Raw genomic sequence first — 22,088 nt, 5'->3', positions numbered from 1 at the left:
AGGCCTTTTTATGGCAAACTTCAAAGATCCCAAATTCTGATCCTACATTATTTAGAATGACTTTACTCACAAATTCAAGGTTATGATAATATTAAAAATATCCAGATAAAAAAGATGGACAAGATATACAATGCCATGATAATAGTAGTTGTGTTGTTTTTATTTTCTCTCTTAAAACTTCAATGATGAAAAATGATTTAAAAATTCAATCTTTATTTTACTTTACTTTTCTTAGCTTTAAGTCAGTCAACATATCATGCATATTTTAAAGTTGATCTAGGACTTCCCTGGTGGCACAGTGGTTAAGAATCCGCCTGCCAATGCAGGGGACATGGGTTCGAGCCCTGTTCCCAGAAGATTCCACGTGCCGCGGAGCAACTAAGTCTGTGCGCCACAACTACTGAGCCTGCGCTCTAGAGCCCGCGAGCCACAACTGCTGAGCCCACGTGCCACAACTACTGAAGCCCATGCACCTAGAGCCCGTGCTCCGTGACAAGAAAAGCCACTGCAATGAGAAGCCCGTGCACCGCAACGAAGAGCAGCCCCCACTCAACACAACTAGAGAAAAGGCCCGCGCGCAGCAACTAAGACCCAACGCAGCCAAAAATAAATTTAAAAAAAATTCTAAAGTTGATACAAAAAATTCAATCTTTAAAAAGTTGACTTTACAAACAGGACTTAATAAATTTCATTGGGGGCTTAAACGGACGAAAGACCAAACACAGACACTGCTTTAGGAAATCAAGCTGGATTCATTTTTCTAAAGGATCCTTAAGGAAGTTAGTGATGTCAGGATACACAGCACATTTTCCAGGACAGATGGAAGGGCAAATTTCCACACCCTAAGATCCTGCAGTTATGGATTATAATCTCTAAGTGAATGAGGGTAATATCACTGTTCAGGAAACCCAGCATTCTCAATCTTAACAGGCCAGAGGAAGTCTGAGCATAGGCTAGTTGGAATATATGCCTGAGATCATCAAACTTATTGTTATATAATATATTATTACCGAGAGCAATTCAATACAGTACATTCAGGCATCTCCCTCAACCCCTACAGGCCAACATGAGTTTAGTCCAGGTATGTTCCTAAACTCAGTACAGTGGGATCAGTACAAGGATCAATTGCTCTGATGTCTCCAGGAACCAGACTCACAGGGCCTTTGACTGGTTGTAGGCTTACCCCCTAACCCATACAGGTATAATACCTGTTCTCTCCCTTCCTTAAAATGTTGAAATATCTTCCTGAACCTGCTCTTCTGGAATACTATCTTCTGTCTATGAATTTCAAACATGGCCTATAATGTTTTCCCCATCATATTTCTTTTGCTAATGATATTACATTTAATTAATTTACAATAAAAAGGTAGTTTATATGAGTTCTTTGATATTTAAAATGTCTTATCAATATGTATAAAGATGAAGCTTGTAAACTGTCTTGTTCAACTCTTCTATAAGCTTTCTAATTTTTAGTCTTTATCATTTACTGAGAGAAGTATGTTAAAATTTCCAATTGGTATTGTGAATTTCTAAATTAGTTTTTGGAATTGTCAATGCATGGATTATAAATTTTAAGGCCATGTCATTAAATGTTGTTAAGTGATTTTTTTTTTTTTTATTTTTTGCAGTACGCGGGCCTCTCACTGTTGTGGCCTCTCCCGTAGCGGAGCACAGGCTCCGGACGCACAGGCTCAGCGGCCATGGCTCACGGGCCCAGCCGCCCCGCGGCATGCGGGATCTTCCCAGACCAGGGCACGAACCCGTGTCCCCTGCATCAGCAGGCGGACTCTCAACCACTGCGCCACCAGGGAAGCCCGTGTTAAGTGTTATTTTTTAAAAAGTTGACTTTATAAAATAATTCTTAAAAATAAATCTATGTAAGAAGGAGAAACTCGACTAAGATAAATGATTTGCAGTCAAAAAGGTTCACTAGAATTCTGGGAGAAGATTTAAAAATCACATTACTAAACAATTTATTAGAAAATGTTTGTATAATAAGGGATTGCACAGGATCTCACCTCCTATGACATATCGTTTGAGGACGGATTTTTCATCCACTGCTCCCTTTTTTCTCAACAGTGCCTCTGTAAGAAAATCTGACCTCAGATGTCTGAAATATTTCTAACCCCTGAGCTATGCATAGAAAATTAATGGAATAATTTTACTCCCAAGCATGGAAAAAATGGTAGACGGCCACACATACTCTACATTTTTTTGCATCCATTTCTCCAATTGTTTGGTGATACGCTGGTGCTTCCATTCCGTCATGTTGGCAACAATCACACCAGGATTGAAAGAGCAAGTGCTGGGGCTGATGCCAAGGTCTTTTATCGTCTTCTTCCGGTAGTCCAGATAGCCCATATACGTGTTCTATAAAGGAAGAGGATATGTGTGCTTTTGACCAAGGAATCTTTTGCTTCTGGAAAATAACCACTTTCTTGAGAGCATCATGCAGCACCTGGGCTTCCTCCTGTGTCACTGGCCACTTCCTGGAGTCCCTTCCCAGTTTTCTCTTGTTTCCCCAACCTCTAAAAACTGAGTGCCCCTAGTCTCATGTCCAGCATCTGCTCCTTTCTGCAGCATCAACTCCCCAGACAGCCTCATCTTGTCTCATGGCTCTAAATCTCTCCGCGCAGACAGCCCGGACCTCTCCTCTGGATTTCCAGGTCTACTACATCTGCCAGCTCTATCTGTCCTTGTGGGTGCTTAGTAAGGCAGCTCTCCTTACACCCCAAAACTGACCCCAATCCTATCCCAAACCTGCTTTCCTACAACCTGCCCTACTTCAGTGTCCACTCCATCCTTCCAGTTAGACAGACACCTAAGGTCATTAGGTCATCCTAGACTCCTCACTTGCTTTTCATCCAGATCTCAGCAAATCCTGTCAGTCCCATCTTCCAAAATATATTCAGAAGCCAACCACTTTTTTGCTTTTTGACCGTGCCACATGGTTTGTGGGATCTTAGTTCCCCGACAAGGGATCAAACCTGGGCCCTCAACAGTGAGAGCATGGAGTCCTAACCACGGGACCACCAGGAAAGTCCCCAGAAGCCAAGCACTTCTTACTGTCTCTACTACCTTCCTGGTCCAAACCATAATTACCACTCACTGGATTTCTGCCAGCTCCTCCCAACCTGTGTCCTGTTTCCACCCTTTTCAATCCCACTCTGTCTCAGTGTTACTCATCTGCTCAAAGCCCCTCCAGTGGCTTCCCCTCTCATTCAGAGTAAAACCCAGGCTCCCTAAAATTCCTGCCATGCCCTCCACCATCTACCCCACCCCCATTACCTGTCCAACTTCCATTATTCTCCCCCTTGACCCCTCTGCCACACTGACCTCCTTGTTCCTTTAATACACCAAACACACCCCTGCCTCAGGACCTTTGCATTTGCTGTTACCTCTTCTGAAATGTTTTTCCCCTAAATATCTATTAAGATAGTTGCCTCAGCTCTTTCAGGTGTAGGCTCAGCGACAACATCTCAGTGGAGCCTTCCCTGACCACCCAACTTAAAATCCGACCCCACCTCCACCCTGATCCTCTGTTCAATATTTTACTTGCTTCCTGACCGCCTCTTCCCACTAGAATGTAAGCTACCCAAAGGCGGAATTTCAGTTTTATCTGCTGTGTTACCAGCACCTAAAACAGTGTGAGACACATAGCAAGCACTCAATAGCTAGTTTTGAGTGAATGTAAAATGAGGAAGGACACACCATTTCACCCACCTCATGGTATGCTCAAAGACAACATGGATGTAATGGAACTATTTAAGCGCTTTTCTGTGTGCAGGCACTGTTCTAAGAACTTCATGCATATTGCCTCATTAGTTGCATACGATAGCTTTACACGTATTAACTAATTTAACTCTCCCAAGAACCCTACCAGAGAAGTATTGATACTGTTATTACCTCTATTTAAGAAATGAGGGAGAAAACCACTGAGTAAGTAACTTGCCCAAGGTCACAAAGCTACTAAGTGATGGAGCCAAGATTTTGACAGGCAGTTCTGGCCCCAGGGCCTAGGCCTTAAAGTGTGTCACAGCTTAAATGTCACACATGTAAAATTATTTCCTGGAACTTTTTTTGAAGAACAGCATTTGATTCGTAAGAGCATCTTGTATTGTAAAGCCATTCTTTTGGTTTCGGTGTTACATCTGGGTTCGACTGTCTTCATTTCTACCAGGGTAAGGAGCTCTTTACCTTGGAACAAAATCAGTATTTTCCTCTACTGAAAGGAGGGGGCGGGGAATAATGGTCAAAACTCTGAAAACAGAACCAAAGGTTCAGTGAGTCTCTTTTACAGAAAACGCCATCTCTGCCATAGAATGTGGTTGCGAGTGACTTAGATAACAACCATCGTTCCTGGAGCATTTACTGGACACTTTGACATCATGTTATTTCATCACAACTCACAAAAACACAACCAAATAGATGCTACTGTTGCCATGTTTCAGGTAAGGAAAGCGGGACTTGCAGGGGTGAGTAACTTGCCCCGGAGTCGGTGGGAGCAGAGCTGGGATGTGAATGGGAAGCCCAAGCCCCTGGCTGTTTGCCTCCCAGCAGTCCCCCAGTCTTCTCCAAGGTGAGGATGACAGTCCTTCTGAAGTGCAGGGAGGAGAAGGGGCAAAGGGAGGATTCCCGAGACATGTGCCCACCTGCAGCCCCACAAGTCTGTGTATGTCCTGGGAGGAGGGCAAATCGCAGTCATCTGAGAAAGCTGCCGCGTGGCCCAGGGCCAAGGTGGTGTCGTACAGCTCTTGGATGTCCCCTGGATTCACAAACACCACGAGTTACAATAGTATAGCACTCATTCTAGGGCTAGATAGAGCCTCGAGCTTAAACAATCCCTGACTTTGCTGTGGGGGAAAGTATGTGATCCGTGGTTTCAAGTGGCTTGGCCATTGTCTTGATAAGAACAGGTCATATCAATTTAAAAAGCCACTTGATAATAAGCTCAGATCAACACTGGTCAGATTTCTTTATTTCTGTTGCTGTGTACGTACCACACCAATGCTCATCTTATTTTGCACGCGCGCGAGAGAGAAGGTGACATTTAACACGAAAACTTAGCTCGCTTCTAAGAATGTTATCAGTGAGGTTTTATCCCCCTACATCTTAGGCGTGCAGAAAAAGGAAAGGCCACCTATTACAGACTTTTACAAGCTACTTATTACAGACTTTGACAATCAGAGAGTGGCTCTCAGAAAGTCAACTGGATTGTCCCAGAAAGTATCAACCCGTTTTCAAAGTATTCCCTGATTAACAACACTATACTCCCCAATTTAATAAGCGATCAAAATCACTGAGCCGCTAGATATTTCAAAAATGAAGAGAGACGGTCATTCTACTTATCAGCTGCTCTGTTTCCGAGTGTTCTTGGCATCCGTGAGCATACCTTGTACGATTACATCATCATCCAAATAGATGACTTTCTCGTGTTGATGGATAAGCAGAGGGAGATAAAATCGAACAAAGTTCAGCTGTTAAAACAACAAAAGCAGTGATTGTGGGGAAAAGACAGAAGGCCCAGTGACTAATAGGTGTGCTGGGGGGGTCAGCTTTGACCATGGCCTCTGCTCAGCTCCAGGTCTGGAGCAGAATAAAACAGAGGCTGCAAAGAGGTCTCACCTGAGCTTCCTGATGCCCAGTTTACCTGGGCCCTGGGCCCGAAACCAGCGCTGGTCAGCAGTTCTTCTAGATCCAAACCCCCCACTGCTGAGACTGTCACCGCTTTCATCTCTGTGAACTGATGCAGCGGGGGTCACAGAGGCTGTCAATCTTTCTGGCCACAAACTGTCTGCTTTCCTCTACACTCAGTAATTTGACTACTGTCAACTAAAGCAGCCTTAAACACACATGCACACTTACGTGCGCGCACACACAGTGCACACATACGTACACACGTGTGCGTGAGCGCACACACACGTGCACACATACATACACACACATGTGCGTGCGCACGTGGAGCTCATCTCACACGTCATCACATCACACACACAGGTTCACCCTCTTAGCTCCCTGAACCAGAAAAAAGCCAGAGAAGCATGGGCTGAGGATGGGGGTCTTAACGTTTTAATAGCTACAATACTGTATAATGCAAAGTTCCAACTCAGCTAGCACTCTAGATAATAAATATCTGGAATTGGGAAAAGATCTTATCATCAGAGGGCTTCGAATTTAGTTAATTTTCAAGGATGGATTTAAATAATAATCACATGTAGAAGGTGGCTGCATTTTCTGTACACCTGCCATCAAAAACACCACTCTTTATGCAGGAGAGGGTCCCTTTTGTAAGAGCTCTTGCAGTAAAACACCTTAAGATTCCCAATGCCAGGAAGCAAGTTGGTGTCTCCTGAAAGTATGTCAATACTCTGAAGGATATAATCCATCTTGCTACCATTTTTCCTCAGCTACTGGGATACTCTGAGCTAAGCGTAAGGTCCCGGCACGGTACACACAACTGCCTCTGAGCTGGGAATACTTTTTCTAGGCCTCATAACTCGGGCCCTCCCCTGCCCCACAGACATATTTACACACATAAATGCATCCTGCATCTTCTTACGCTTCGTTTCTTCTTTCATAGCTTCATTATGGTTTATGTAAACCATCTTACATCCTTTCTGCAGTAGGTGGCTTTTGAATTATAAATAAGCAGCGTTTGGTGGACACCTAAAACTGTTAGGCTTCTACAACATTCTGTGGGCATCCCAGTGGCTGGTGTTCACACCGAACAAGGTCTCACCGAGAACCATCCCCGACATGTGCGATCCCTACTCACAGGCTGGAGCAGTTCAGGCCTCGCGGAGTCTGGTCTGATCTTTCCTTTGAGGACCATAGGGTTGAATTCCACGATTTTAAAGTTTATTTCTCTCAGTTTAGAATGTTCGATCCATTTTCTAAAGGGATGACAAAAACAGAAAAGAACCTCGAGCACACACCTCCAAACTTTCCTCAATTTGCCTATTGCCTCAATCTCTTGCCTCCGTAGAAAGTTAAAAATAAAATATGTGCAACCTTAGTAGAGTCTAGTCTATAAATCCTTCTGATTTTTTCGCCATCTGGTTTAGCTTTGAATCTTTTTTTTTTCATTCACATAACTTTCTGCAAAGGAAATGAAGCAAAATAGTAATAACCAGATATCTCCCCAGATCCACATAATCTCCACAGGAAACTAGAACAAAAAGTTCCTTCTTTCTTATAAAGCAGCATCTGTGGTTGACGGTGCTCTCCTTTTTATTTTTATTTTTTTTTTGCGGTACATGGGCCTCTCACTGTTGTGGCCTCTCCCGTTGTGCAGCACAGGCTCTGGACACGCAGGCTCAGTGGCTATGGCTCACAGGCCCAGCCGCTCTGTGGCATGTGGGATCTTCGCGGACCGGGGCACGAACCTGCGTCCCCTGCATCGGCAGGCGGACTCTCAACCACTGTGCCACCAGGGACGCCCGATGGTGCTCTCTTTGCCATGGGTTAACAGCACTGTAAGGAAGCCCAGCCTTCTGAACCTGCTGCTTTGACTGAATCGTGTTTATTCTGCTGTTTTGACTCCAAGGATGATTTGAATTTACCTTTGCCTCTCAGTCTTCTGTCCTTGCTCCCCACTTTCTCTTCCTCCTCCTCTCCACCCTCTCCCCTTATGTGTTCTCAGTCTCACAGAACTTGAAATACCTTGAACTTCCCTTCATCTCTGCTCTCTCCACTTCCTCCATCCTCCTTAGAAATAGTCGCTGTTAACAGCTGGGGATCTTTCTGGGTCTTTTTCTTTACAGAAATACATATATGTACATGTACAAATTTACAGTTTGGGTGTTTTGATTTCATTGCTATAGATTGAATGTTGTGTCCCCACAGATTTGTATGTTGAAACCTAATCCCCAGTGTGATGGTATTTGGAGGTGTGGATTGTAGGAGGCAATTAGGTCATGAGGATGAAGCCCTCATGAATGGGACTAGTGCCCCTTATAAAAGACGTTCATCCCAGTGAACTCCCTTATTCCTTCTGCCATGTGAGAACGCAGCGAGAAGACAGTCTGCTATGAAGCATGAAATGAGCCCTTCCCAGACATGGAATCTGCTGGCACCTAGAACTTGGGCTTCCCAGCCTCCAGAACTTGAGAAGTAAATTTCTCTTGTTTTTAAGCCAAGCCATCCAGTCTGTGCATTCGGTTACAGCAGCTCAAACAGACTAAGACATTCATCAAGTGGGTCACACTATATGAGGTGTACTGCAACTTGTATTTTCCACTTAGTAATATGTCTTGGAGATATTCTATGCCTTCTTTCTTTGTTAACAGCTGGATCATATTCCATAGTTCATTTAAATATTCTTTCACTGACGGACATTTAAGCACTTCACAATTTTTTTACCACTTCACATAATGCCGAAATTAACATTATTGTACATATACTTTGGTCATATGTACTAGAATTTCCGCAGCACAAATTCCCAGCTGTTGAAACGGAATGGTGAGTCAAACTATATATGCATATACCATTTTATTAGATATTGCCATATTGCCCTCCCAAGATTGCTTTACCGATTTATGAAGTGTACATTGTGTAAACAAGGAATAAGCATGTCCATTTTCCTGCACAGGACGGTGTCGTCCTATTTAGTTTCTACCATCCTGATGAGTGCAATGACACGCCATTGTTTTCATTTGCGTTTCCCTATCAGTAACATGGAATGCCTTTTCGTGTTTGCTGACCATTTATAGTGTTTTTTTCTGTGAATTGTCTGTATTCTGTGCTCATTTTTCTACTATAAGCTCATCTTTTTGAATTTTTTTGGTAAGAATTCTGTATACATTTTGGATAGTAATCCATTGTCTATAATACATGTTGAAAATACCTTGCCTAATCTGTTGTGTGATCAGTTTCACTTAGTGTTTTTCACCAGTTAAAACTTTTTAAATATTAGCAGTCAAATCTGTCAGTTTTTTCCTTGGGCTCAAGGAGTCACTCTCCATACCAAAATGATACAATTATCCCACATTTTAGGAAGACATTCAGAATTTTAGTTCCTGTTTATTTCTTTTAAATCCAACTCCAATTTATGTTTCAGTATGGTGTGTGATAGGAAAGAGACCACTCTGCAGTTTAAAAATTATAATTAGTGATGATTCTGAGCCATATTAAATTATTATATTAATAGTCTCTCAGGTTAAGACAGCAGAGAAAAGAGAAACTTTTAGAAAGAAAGACTCATATAAACTGCTTAAGGATTGGGTTTCCTTCATTCATTAGATAATTCACTTCTGCAGAATGATGCATGGCCCTACCGGATTAATGAGACTTTGCTAAAATTTCCTTAGCTAGGAACACGTTTGTCAGGCCATCAGGTAAACCTCAGGTCATCCCCTTATTAATTTAAAGGACATTTATCAAACCAAAGAAGGGAATCCATGTAAAGAAAGACAAGGACAATTAAAAGAAAGTAGAAAACTCCAAAGTCTATAGTACACAGATTACCGTATTCTGGACAGAGTGTTCCGGAGTCCCACTACATAGAACAAAATGTTGGCATCAGTGTTGCTGTAGATGCTGTTGATGGCAGCCATAGCCGCACCCATCCTCCCTGCTGCTGCACAAATCACCACCGGAATCTCATCTTCCATATCCTCAGGAGTCTCAGAGTCATCATCTGGAAACATCAAAATCAGAGTCTTGGAACATGAAGGAATTTCACAGTGTGGAAGTCTTGCTTTCCACACTCCAGGGGGAAGGTAGCATGGTGGGGAAGAGATTGCCGATTATTCTCCAATATCCCAGTCTCTCCTTCTTCTCTTAGAAATACAACATTGGAACTTTAGCTGGCCCATAGCCAACCACTAAGAATATTTTTCCAGACTCCCTTGCAGCTCTGTGTGATCAAGTGCTGACCAATGGGATGTTAGTGCCAGTATATGTGCAATGCCTGAGTTTGCCTTTAAAAGGAATATGCTTACTCTCCCCTTTTCTTTTCCCCCTTCCCATTGCCTGGAATGTTGATATGATGATAGGAGTTCAAGCAGCCATCTTGTACCATGAGATGGAAGCTGCCTCTTGAGGACACCAAAACTATAAGATAGAAAGGATCCTGATCTGGATGATTATGGAACTGACACATCAGACTTTCACTTGAGAGAGAAAATAAACTTCTATTTTGCTTAAGTCACTATTATTTTGGAGCTCTCTTAAAGAAGCCAATCAGATAGCCTAACACATACACACAGTTGAAAAATATGTGAAGAACTGAAAAGCCTCATTTGAGTCAACCTTCTTCAACTCTTGTCTGAATTGGAATATTTACCTTGCCTACATTGCTATAAAATATACTGCTTGTGATCTTGCTTTCTGTTATCCATGCTCTTGTTGAGAGAGTCAAAAGTTGATGGCAAAAAAAGGAGATAAATGAAAAAGTATGACTAATGCATAAGATGAATAATTGATTATTCTTCTGATCCCTGGCTATGATATAAAATACTAATGTCATAACATCATATTTCGGTACCACAACACAACTTTCAGGTATGAAGAATAATAATTATCAGTATGTAGAGTATTCACTATCAAACAGATATCTGAGTTTTACTTAAAGCTCTCTCTTTCTTTACAGATGTCTTTTTGCAAAATCTCTATTATTCAGACCCAGGGTAGTTTTAGCTGATATTTAATCCAACAAACGTGTATGAAACTAACCACCAGGTACTCTGCTTTGTATAATTTAAGAAATATTGAAAGGCCTCCCTCTTTATCTCCTATATCCCTTCCACCACCTTCCTCCACAAGTGAAATTTCCACCACTACAATAATTTTTCACAGTATATTTGCTGGCATGAGATAATGCTCATAATATAATGTTAAGGGTGGGGGGGAGAGAACACAAAATCCTTTCCAGTATTTGATCCCAATTTGACACATGCATATTTGCAAATGGATCTGTCTATTTATAGAATTGAGTAATTTTAATTTCCTTATTTGTGTTTCTTGTACTTTCCAAATTCTCCAAAGTAATTACAGGTTGCTTTTATGAAGAGAAGAAAAAATTTCTTAAGGGACTGTTCCTTTTGAACTAAACTGTCATCTTGGGGAGGTCCCCTAATCCTGTGGTATGTTGCCTCATCATATGGTACCTGCAGGCATCTAAGTGATTTGCCTAAATGAAAATTTGACTATGTTTCTTCATTGCTTAAAGTTCTCCCATGGTTTCTATAGGATAGAACCACATTCCATTCCTGGCACACGGGGATCCAGTCCCTGTTCACTTCTCTAGCCTTGTCTACTTCTATTCCAGCGTTGCAAAAATACCAGCGGTTCCCTGAATACTGGCACCATGTTGTCCCTTATCTTAATGCCTTTTCACAGGCTGTTTCTGATATCTGGAATATTATTTTCATCCCCTCCTGCATGTCTAACTATTACATATTCATTCCAAATGCAGTATAGACACTGGAGCCCCCAGGAAGCCTTCAACAGCTCACTAACACAGATTAGTTCAGCCCTCACCCATAGTCACTCTGTCCTTGCTTGTGAGTGGATTTACCAGCTGCACTGCAATTTATTTGGTAGCATGTCTTTCCTTTCTCTCCTGTAACACTAGGAGCTCTGTGAAGGCTGGGACAGTATCTTGTTCACCTCTGTCTCCTCTGCAGCTAGCCCAGTGCTGGAACATGGTAGATTCTCAATACATTTTGGATGGTTGGCTGGCTGGCTGGCTGGGTGAATTCATTAGAAACCTCTATTTGAGAACTCACCACACTGCATGGGAAGAATCTATTCATGTGTATGCCTCCTATACTAGACTGTAAGCTCATTGTATTATCCCCACTGAGTCTGGCACCTAACATGCACCTAATGGAAGTTTGCTGAAATCAACTAAACAGATATGATGCATTGGCCTTAGAGAACAGAGCCCTAGAGGAATAATTCATGGGTGACTCTTAGGGGCAAAGAAAGAGGGAAGGGTTGAAAATCTGGGGCAGTACCTGGCTGTCAGGCTCAGATAGAGTCCTTTATCAGGCTATGGGCAGAATGAGGTTTGGAGGAACACGTCGCCTTGAAAGAAGAGCACCCCAAGGGAAGGTCAAACACTGAGTTTACAGCTCTGCTGCAGACACATCACACCACCATACTGCTTAAGAGCCTCTGCCAGTCAGAGAATCTGGGAGCTAACCTAAGCCAAAATGCTCTCTGCCTAGAAGTCTTTCCTGGACAGAATGATAGATGAAGGCGCGTTGGCGGAAGGGTGGGGAGATTTTTCAACTGTAATTCTTCACCAATGCCCCATCCTAGCAGATCTTTGGGAATCAGCCATTGTACTACTTGGATCTGTTACACCAAATGCTGCCTGAGCCAGACCATTAAAAGGTTTGTTATGAGAAGCCCTTTGGTGCCCATAAAAATCTCATATAATAATGGCATATGGACCAGAAATTTATTATATTGCTTTAGACCCTTCTCACAAGTAACTCTTATCAAACAATGTCCGTTTCTAGAAGAGGTGAAATGTCTGCACTCCCAGTGCCAAATCTCTGAATCCCATTTCAAATTAGAACTATTTTAGCCAAACATATAAACTTGCTGCACCCCAAATGGGCCAAGAGTGAATCACCAGCATGCTGACTGCAAGGAAATTGTCGGGAGATTCCATGGAGTGTCATTATCAGGAGATTCCATAGAATGCTACCATGTTTTTCTTCAGTACATGACTTCCCAGGGCCTCTGGACTTCATGTTATGACACTAGTTCTTTGAATTAATGTTTTAAAAATTGTGAAGATTAATATGGAATAGGTGAGGTACAGAGGATTTTTAGGGCACTGAAACTATTCTGTATTCTATAATGATAGATAAATGTCCTTATAAATTTCTCAAAACCCATAAAATGTACAACACCAGGGGTGAACCCTAATGTAAACTATGGACTGGTGGAAATTCCCTGGTTGCCCAGTGGTTAGAACTCCCTGCTTCCACTGCAGGGGACACGGGTTTGATCTCTGGTCAGGGAACTAAGATCCTGCATGCTGCACAGCATGGCCAAAAAAAAAAATTTAACTATGGACACTAGTGAAAATGATGTGTTAACATAGGTCCACAGATTGTAACACATGTACCACTCTGGTACAGGATGTTAATAGTGGGGGAGGCTGTGTGTGTGTGTGTGTGTGTGTGTGTGTGTGTGTATGCACGCGTGTGTGTGAGCGAGTGCATGTGTGCACGCATGTGTGCGTGTGCACGTGTGTGTGCACGTGTGGGGGGGGGTGGAAAGGGGTATGGGGGAAATCTCTGTACCTTCTGCTCAGTTTTGCTGTGAAACTAAAACTGCTCTAAAAAATAAAGTCTATAAAATATTAACATGCACTTCTGGAAAATTCCAGTCAAACAGAAGAGTATCTAAATGGTGACTGTTTTCTGCAGACCTCGCAGCCCACATTCCAAAGGTTACCAGTGTGGTATGTGCCTCTCAAACCCTTCTTAATGTACATACAAAAGCACATATACTACATATTATATAAATATTACATGAAATTTGATGTATTATTTTAAAACCAAATTACCACCCTCGCCCCCGCAAAGGAGAATCATTTAAGAGTTCTTTGGACTTCATCTTCAAATGTAGCCAAAGAATTCAAGTGACAGGGTATCCCAGAAAATCTTTTGCAGTTAGTGAAATTAGGGTGTAACTAAGAACGTTCAGAATACTACACACACAGTTTAGGTGATCTTGGTATAGTGGTGGGACAGCAGCGATTATAAAATGAAGGTAATTAACATGTGCATACTCTGCTGGGGGAGACTAAAGGGAAAGAGGTGTTCAGCCTAGAAAAACATTTCTCAGTGGATTTCCTATGAAGTCAATGTGTCTTGGGTTTAACTTTGAAACAAATTTAAAAAGTTTTAAACTGAAAAAAAAATGAAATCATACTTTTCATAGTCTTCTGTAACCTGCTTTTTCCACTTACATACCACAGACATCCATCTTTCCATGCCAACTATGTTCTTTTGAGTGGTATTTCATAACACTGATTCCCTCTCTTTTTTTAAATTTTAACACTGTGTGGGATAAAAATGTGCTATTGGATCCATTCATGTGGTGAAAACACTTTATCGTATATAAATATATAGCCAATTAGTCAGGATGTGCATTTCCTCACAGTTCTTTTAACAGCTATTATAAAAGCAACTCATTTCTTTCCATGGAGAAAGGAATTTGCAATGCGATCTGCCAACTGAATGTGTTGGTTTATGGGCAGGAAGTAAAACGTGAGGAGTAACAAGCTCAAAGTTCAGACCACATTTGGCCTTGTATGACCTTCTCTCTCTCTTTCTCTCTCCCTCTCTCTCTGTCTCTGTCTCTGTCTCTCTGTCTCTGTCTCTGTCTCTCTCTCTCTCTCTCGACCTTTCTCAAAGCAATTTATTGAGTCATTAGTTACATACTGCTATGGACTGAATTGCGTACCCCTAAAATTCATATGTTGAAGCTCTAACCCCTAGTACCTCAGAACGTGACTGTATTTGGAGATAGGGCCTTTAAAGAGGCAGTTAGGTTAAATGAGGCCCACCCTTAATTCCATATGGCTAGCGTCCTTATAAGAAGAGGAAAAGACACCAGGCCACGTGAGGACACAGAGAGAAGGCGTTCCTCTGCAGGACAAACCAGCCCTGCCGGCACCTTGATCTTGGACTTCCAGCCTCCAGACCTGTGAGAAAATTAATGTCTGTTGTTTAAGCTACCCAGTCTGTGGTATTTTGTTATGGCAGCCCAGGCAGACTAATATAGATTTCTTTAAATTTACCTACTGTAAGTACATAGTTCAATGATATTTAGTAAATTTATCCCATTTTAGAACATTTAGAATGTTCTAAAATCCCATTTTAGAACAATTTTCATCACCAGAAAATTTCCCTTCAGCTGGGTTGCAGTCAAGCCACTCCCACTCCCAGCCCCAGGCAACCACTGACCTGTTTTTCTGTCTCCATAGATTTGCCTTTCCTAGAAGTTTCCTTTAAATGGAATCATATAACATGTGGTGTTTTGGGTCTAGCATCTTTCATTTAGTATGTGTGTGGGGTTTATTCATCTTGTATCATGTATTAGTAGTTTGTTCCTTTTTACTGTTGGAAAGTACTCCAGTGCATGGATATAACACATTTTATATATTCAGTACTTGATTCACACGTGGATTGCTTCCAGTTTGGGGCTACTATCAATAATGCCCTACAAATATCTGCATACATATCTATGTATGGAAATCATTCACGTTCCAGAGGCTCCTAATGTTCATCTAGACCTGATTATACATATCTTTAATTTTTTATGAATTTTAAAATAATTAATTAATTTTTGGCTGTGTTGGGTCTTTGTTGCTGCATGCAGGCTTTTCTCTGGTTGAGGTGAGCGGGGGCTACTCTTCCTTGAGGTGGCGGGCTTCTCATTGCAGTGGCTTCTCTTGTTGTGGGGCACGGGCTCTAGGCATGCAGGCTCCGTAGCTGTGGCGCACAGGTTTAGTTGCTCCGCGGCATGTGGGATCTTCCTGGACCAGGGCTCGAACCCGTGTCCCCTGCATTGGCAGGTGGATTCTTAACCACTCGCCTCCAGGGAAGTCCTTATGAATTTTTTTATATTGAAAAAGTCAGCTTTCCGAGAGCAGGGACATTATTTTGTTCCCTGTAGAGTGTCCAGTGCCTAAGCCTCTGGCTTAAAAAGAAGTGTGAATATGAATGTATATAATGCACCAAAATAGTAATTGTATTTGCCTTTGGCTGATACAGCTCCAGGTAATATTTTGTATTTTCCATAAATGAGTATATTCATTTTGCTGATATAAAACAGTAAACTAATGAAAAATAAAACACTACTGGTGCTACTTAATTTTTGTGTGTGTTGGCTTTGTATGTTTGGAGAAGTGAGGTTCCATCCCATGCAATTCACCCCTGAAGAGGGAAACTGGGCTCCCAGTGCAGCTGGAGGAGGACATATGGTCAATGCAGCGATTTTGCTCATAAGCGAAATTATTGAGAGACTCCAGAAGGGTGGATGGAGAGCAGGCCACTCAGAGTGAGGTCCGAAAACCAACAGCCTCAGCATCAACTGGGAGTTCATCAGAAACGCAAATTCTCAGCCCCACCCCCGAACTACTGATTCAAAACCTGGGGCCAGGACTGTGTTTGAACAAGCCCTCTGTGTGATTCTGATATGTGCTAAGTTTGAATAGCACTGATCATTCTACAACACAACTGAAAATTTGGCCTTGGGTTGATATTCTAAAAGCAGGTACTTGGAAGCTGACTGAATTGTTTCTCTCTGAACCCAGCTATTGGAAGGACTCAAACTGTGTTCTTAGGTATCTCATCTTGATGGACCACATGGCTGCCTGCCTGCTCCGTTCTTCTTTTTTTTTTTTTTTTTTTTTTGCGGTACACAGTTCTCTCACTGTTGTGGCCTCTCCTGTTGCAGAGCACAGGCTCCGGACGCGCAGGCTCAGCGGCCATGGCTCATGCGCTCAGCCGCTCCGCGGCATGTGGGATCTTCTCGGACCGCGTCACGAAACTGTGTCCCCTGCATCGGCAGGCGGACTCTCAACCACTGCGCCACCAGGGAAGCCCCGTTCTTCTTTTTTTTTAATATATTTTTTCTTTGCAGTAAAATACGCAACATAAAATTTACCATCTCAACCATTTTCAAGTGTACAGTTCAGTGGTATTAAATACATTCACACTGTTGTACAATCATCACTGTCATCCATCCCCCTAACGCTTTTCATTTTGTAAAACTGAAACTCTATACCCATTAAACAACAACTCCCCTTTCCCCTCCCCCCACCCAGCCCCCGGCAGTCATCACTATGCTTTCTGTCTCTATGAATTTGGCTACTCTAAGTACCTCACGTTGGTGGAATCACAGAGTATCTGACTTTTTGTGACTGGCTTAGGTCACTTTGCATACCTGTTTCGTTCCTGAGCACAGTCCCCCTATGAACTTTCTTATACAGAATCCCACAGATGGTCACAATCAAAAGGAACAGCAACACTTGGTTAACTGAAATAAAAACAGAAACATGTTCAAGTATAACCTATCAAACTGCAACTGTGGAATAAGTTTAGAATAGCCAGTGGGAACAGACGCTGTCCCTGACATACACAGGCCTGGAGGCCTGGAACCTTTCTCTAAGCAGGTAGCACGTGGAGTCAAGAGTTAATCTGTGATACTGCCGATACTCAAGGCCACACAGATGTAGGTTAAGGACAGCCAGGGCTAAACCCAGGCAGTCTGACGGCAGAAGCTACAACCTTGATGGCTGCACGATGCTGCCTCTGGAGGCACTTTCTGTGCAGGAATACTTTGTTTCAAATAATAGCCAACATTTATATGACACTTATGATGAGCCAGTGCTTATTATGAATACATGTTCTTAGTCATTATAACAGCTGCTTCTCAGTTAGTTCTACCACTGGTCAAGGATGATGTACATAAATCTCTTGCCCTGAGTAAGAGCTTAGAAGATCCCAATACCTCTTCCCAGTCTAAGCCTCCAGGGCCATCCTTTCCAAAACAGTGATGCTTGCCCTTAGGATCTACTGAGAACTAGAATGGTGTCGGACAGTGTTTTCCTAAGTATGGAGCCATACACCACTGGTTGTACATGGGATGATTCAGGAGGCTTGTGTTCATAGCATTAAGTAACATTAAATCACAGTGAGAAATCAGTCCTAATTTCATATGCAGGCAGGTAAACAAAGCTACCCAGAATTGAATAACATTACTCTAACCATATACATTTGTACAATCACCTTCTTCTGAGACATAACTGTTACTCTACTTATAGTAAGGATATACACTTTCTATTACAAAATACACTTATAATTTTTTAAATGAGTCAATTTAAAGAAAATAGTAAGTCATGCACAGAACAGAAGGAACGCAGATGATGAAAAGTTGAGAAAGTGGTACACTGCCATATGCAGTACACAAATGCCTGCAGTTTGGTAAACATTGGTAGAAGGGGAAAGGGCTGGGATTTGAAGTCAGACTCAAATCTCATTTTACCACCTACTAGCTGTGTGGCCTTGGACATGTTACTTAACCTCTCTGAGCCTCAGTCTGCTCATCTGCTAAATGGGGATTGTAATAATAACCACTACCTTGCAGGGGTGTTTTGAGAGTTACCAAAGGCAATGTAGGCCCAATAAAGACTTTAAAATTGTTTCGTATTATTATTTACTATTTTGTGTGTCAAGATATTTACACTTATTGGCCTCATACTGATCTATTTTCTGGCCCCTAGGCCTTTGTCTTCACATTTGTAAAAGGAAGGAGTTGGACAATCTCCACGGATGCCTTCCAGAGCTATGTCCTAAGGCTCAATGGTTCTGCCTTGCTGACATCCATCCCTTCTCTGCCTTTCTGGGTTATCAGATTCAGCCAGAGACAACCAGATACTATACTCAGTTTAAAACAAAACTATACAGAAACAGAAGATAAGGGACAAAGTTCTATAGTTTATCGATACAACTGATTAACATTCGCTTCCCACAGCCACTTTGACGAAGCAGCCTAATGTCTACTACCATCTGACCCTTTTTTAGTATAAGTATGTCCCATGCAATATTGGGGATATACTTATACTAAAAAATTATTCATAGTTTATTAGAAATTCAAATCTAACTGTATATCTTGTCTTTTCATCTGCCACATTGGGCAACTCTATTCTGAGGGTAACTAACACAATTAAGTAATTATTTTTCCCCTAGATTCACAAACAACTGGATATAAAATCAGAGGCAAGTCCAGGTTTTGATGGGGTCTGAAGATTACATAATTTGAAGTGAATCTTTAAGAATAAGAATACGAAATTACAAACGCTAAATTAGGCAGAAACATGAATACTTATTTAAAATGAGAAAATAAATAATATTTGCAACTTTTACGGAAACATCTGACCCCTCTCACGAAAAATCCACCTCTGAACAAAACACTCAACAACTTTCTACGGAAATCATCCTCATATGATGATGCCAACAACTGTCTGTGGGAAAACTATCCATGAAAACCAAAGAAGATTAAAAAACAAAAAGAAAAAGAATAAGATTCAGCATCAAAACAGTCCTCCAAAATATCTATTTTTAATCATAATTTTTAGAAGTTTGTAATCTTACTTTTTCGTAACAAAGCCATGTGTGTTCATGTGGATAAAAACTGTGACCTGTGGATTAAAGAATAAAAATTATTTTTAAAAGACAATCAACCCAAAAGTCATAATACAATTATTAAGGACTACATCTTTGACCATTTGCTATGTGGAAAATTTTGCAATCATTCTTTTTTTTTTTTTTTTTTTTGTGGTACACGGGCCTCTCACTGTTGTGGCCTCTCCCGTTGCGGAGCACAGGCTCCGGACGCGCAGGCTCAGCGGCCATGGCTCACGGGCCCAGCCGCTTCGCGGCATATGGGATCTTCCCGGATCAGGGCACGAACCCGTGTCCCCTGCATCGGCAGGCAGACTCTCAACCACTGCACCACCAGGGAAGCCCTGCAGTCATTCTTAACTGTTCTGAATCTAGAATTTTTAACTAAATAGTTCTTGAATTCAGCGCTCACCTCTTCAAATTGATTTCTCTGGCTGTACAAAACGTACAAAGGACTCCCAAACCGTAATCTTTTACCTTCTCCAAAAACTGCCCTGTCAGCCCTCTGGGTTAGCAGATCAGATGGCACTAACTGGAAGAAATGTCACATAAGACGTTTCCCTTGATGTAAAATATCAATCCTGTGCCTTTTTTTCCTGCTATCATAACTTCATTCCTTTGATAAGGAAGCTTCTACATCTTCAGTAATCCCTTGTGAAAACAGAACCATCCTGAGAGGGGCACATTTTATGCTCCATTCAATCATTCAGTAAATATTTATTGAGATCCTACTAAAAGCCCAGCACTGTGCTATGTACTGGGGATGCAGCAACGCACAGATCAGTCCCAGTCCCTATCATCATGGAGCTGCTTTCAGTAGAGAAAAGAGATATTAAAATGTAACAAGTAAAATAATTAATTATGGTAAGTGATATGAAGTAAAAAACAGAAGTGCTGGGATAAAGATGAATAGAGACCGGGAGGCATCTTGGTGAGAAATCAGGAAACACCTCACTGAGGAGATGACATTTGATCAGAAGAAAGGGCAGGAGCCAGTGGAGAGAATGCAGAAGAGCATCCCAGGCAAAGGGAACAGCAAGTGCAAAGGCCCTGGGGCTGATGATTCTAAATACCGCAAGAGGTTCAATGAGGCTGGAACAGAGTGGAGTAAGGGAGAGACTGGCTAGAAGAGGCTGGAGACAAACTGTGGGGTCTGTAAAGGAATATGGATTTTATTTTATTTATTTTTTTGGCCGCATTGCATCTTTGTTGCTGCACGCGGGCTTTCTCTATCTGCAGCGAGCAGGGACTACTCTGTGTGGTGTGCAGGCTTCTCATTGCGGTGGCTTCTCTTGTTGCGGAGCACAGGCTCTAGGTGTGCAGGCTTCAGTAGTTGTGGCTCGTGGGCTCAGTAGTTGTGGCTCACGGGCTCTAGAGCACACAGGCTTCAGTAGTTGTGGCGCATAGCTCAGTAGTTGTGGCTTGCAGGCTCTAGAGCGCAGGCTCAGTAGTTGTGGCACACGGGCTTACCTGCTCGGCAGCATGTGGGATCTTCCTGGACCAGGGATAGAACCTGTGTCCCCTGCATTGGCAGGCGGATTCTTAACCACTGCGCCACCAGAGAAATCCCTGGATTTTCTTTTAAATGCATGTAACCCCCTCCATCAGCCTTTGTCTTCCTTAAAGCCCTAAAGCAATGTTTTTCAAACATTCCCACAGAAATTCTGATGATAAAGGAGAGCGGACACTCCAAAGTCATCCCAAGTGAGTTCAAAATATCTTCCAAGTTTCTTGTTTTACCTTCAAGTTCATGTAAACTGTACATAAATATAGGGGAAAAAAATAGTCCCTTCATTGTCGGAAGAGCTCCTCTCAGGGAGAAAACTCTTCGTTATGTAATCAAGGTCTTCTATACACAGATGTGATGGATAGGGGTGAGATCAGGAGAAAGCTAACTGGGTCGAGTAAATGATGAGCTGGAATCCCCGGGTTTGGCAGCAGCCCAAGAAGAACAGCGTGTAAGGAGGAGAAAGATCACAGGACAGGAGCTGCCAGTCGCCCAAGAGAACTTCTTTCCCTGTGCAGATGGGCCCTAGGGACTTTCAAAGAACTGGAATTTCCAATATGCAGTCCACAGTCTCTGCCATGCTCTGCACCTTCTCATCCCCACCCTACCTCTACACTGCTTTCCCCTCTGGATCAACACACATGTTGCTGTGTTTAAGGGAAATCAAGGGAACGGGGCAATGTTCTTTATTTTGGACATGGAGGACAGGGGAGAGAAACAACTGAGCTAGAAAGTTCTGTGGGCACCGGACATGAGAATGGAAGTCATCAAGAATTGGTACAAAGTTTGGAGGGAATATTGGATGGAGGAAAGGTGAGTTAATTGTGAGTTAATTGCATTTGAATCTCCAAATCTATGGCAGATGGCAGGAATCTTAAACTTTTTTTGACATAAGTATCTTGGAAGTCTGGTGAATCCCATAGACCTCTTCCCAGAATAATGTTTTTAAAAGCTTAAAAGATATATTGTATTATAAAGAAAACCAATTACACACTTTTAAAAAAAATTATCAGAATATTGGGGGGAAAAAACAAATTTGTGATACCTATAGCATTAAACATGCTTCTTTATTAAATAACAAGGGCTATTAGCAGGTATAATACTTATTGTAGCTTTAAGTAGTAATGAGCTTTAAAAGATGTGAGATATTTGTAGCAGCTGTGATGTAACATGAAAGTACCTGATTTACACTGATGAGGAAGTCACAGGTACTACAGTTCCTTCTGTGGCTTGTTTCCTATATTCACAAACGAAGGAAATGCTCACATTTTTCCTCATCTAAGTGCATGAGAAAATGAAATGTATCCATGGACACTCTGAGGGTCTGTGCATCCCAGGTTAAAGGTTACAGAATCCCTGGGGTAGGTTGATTCAACTGACATCTGGGTTAATATGTCATAGAAAAGTCATGTGTTTAATGT

The 22,088-nt window shown here is 42.0% G+C and overlaps 2 protein-coding genes across 11 annotated transcripts in view; one reads left to right on the top strand and one right to left on the bottom strand.

The window, feature by feature from the left end:
* The window catches only part of TDG (thymine DNA glycosylase), a 39,034-nt gene extending 23,252 nt beyond the window's left edge, over positions 1-15,782 (top strand). For 5 of the 6 annotated variants that reach the window (XM_060167167.1, XM_060167170.1, XM_060167169.1 and 2 more), the window contains one exon: positions 1,629-1,910. In XM_060167167.1, coding sequence (XP_060023150.1) covers positions 1,629-1,837 — 209 coding nt within the window. In that variant the 3' untranslated portion in view covers positions 1,838-1,910. Of the gene's footprint in view, positions 1-1,628; positions 1,911-14,556 lie in introns of those variants that run through there. The other variant, XM_060167174.1, reaches the window with a different exon arrangement.
* Positions 1-22,088, bottom strand: part of GLT8D2 (glycosyltransferase 8 domain containing 2) — a 58,103-nt gene that overhangs the window by 4,461 nt on the left and 31,554 nt on the right. For all 5 annotated transcript variants that reach the window (XM_060167177.1, XM_060167178.1, XM_060167179.1 and 2 more), the window contains 7 exons: positions 19,131-19,177; positions 16,921-17,013; positions 9,466-9,637; positions 6,776-6,893; positions 5,393-5,477; positions 4,653-4,765; positions 2,204-2,370 (listed from right to left, as the gene is read on the bottom strand). In XM_060167177.1, coding sequence (XP_060023160.1) covers positions 2,204-2,370; positions 4,653-4,765; positions 5,393-5,477; positions 6,776-6,893; positions 9,466-9,637; positions 16,921-17,013; positions 19,131-19,149 — 767 coding nt within the window. In that variant the 5' untranslated portion in view covers positions 19,150-19,177. The remainder of the gene's footprint in view (positions 1-2,203; positions 2,371-4,652; positions 4,766-5,392; positions 5,478-6,775; positions 6,894-9,465; positions 9,638-16,920; positions 17,014-19,130; positions 19,178-22,088) is intronic.

Source organism: Lagenorhynchus albirostris, chromosome 11, assembly GCF_949774975.1.
Source record: "Lagenorhynchus albirostris chromosome 11, mLagAlb1.1, whole genome shotgun sequence".
NCBI lineage: Eukaryota > Metazoa > Chordata > Mammalia > Artiodactyla > Delphinidae > Lagenorhynchus > Lagenorhynchus albirostris.
The sequence above is the reverse complement of the archived record's forward strand: the minus strand, read 5'-3'. Positions and strand labels throughout refer to the sequence as shown.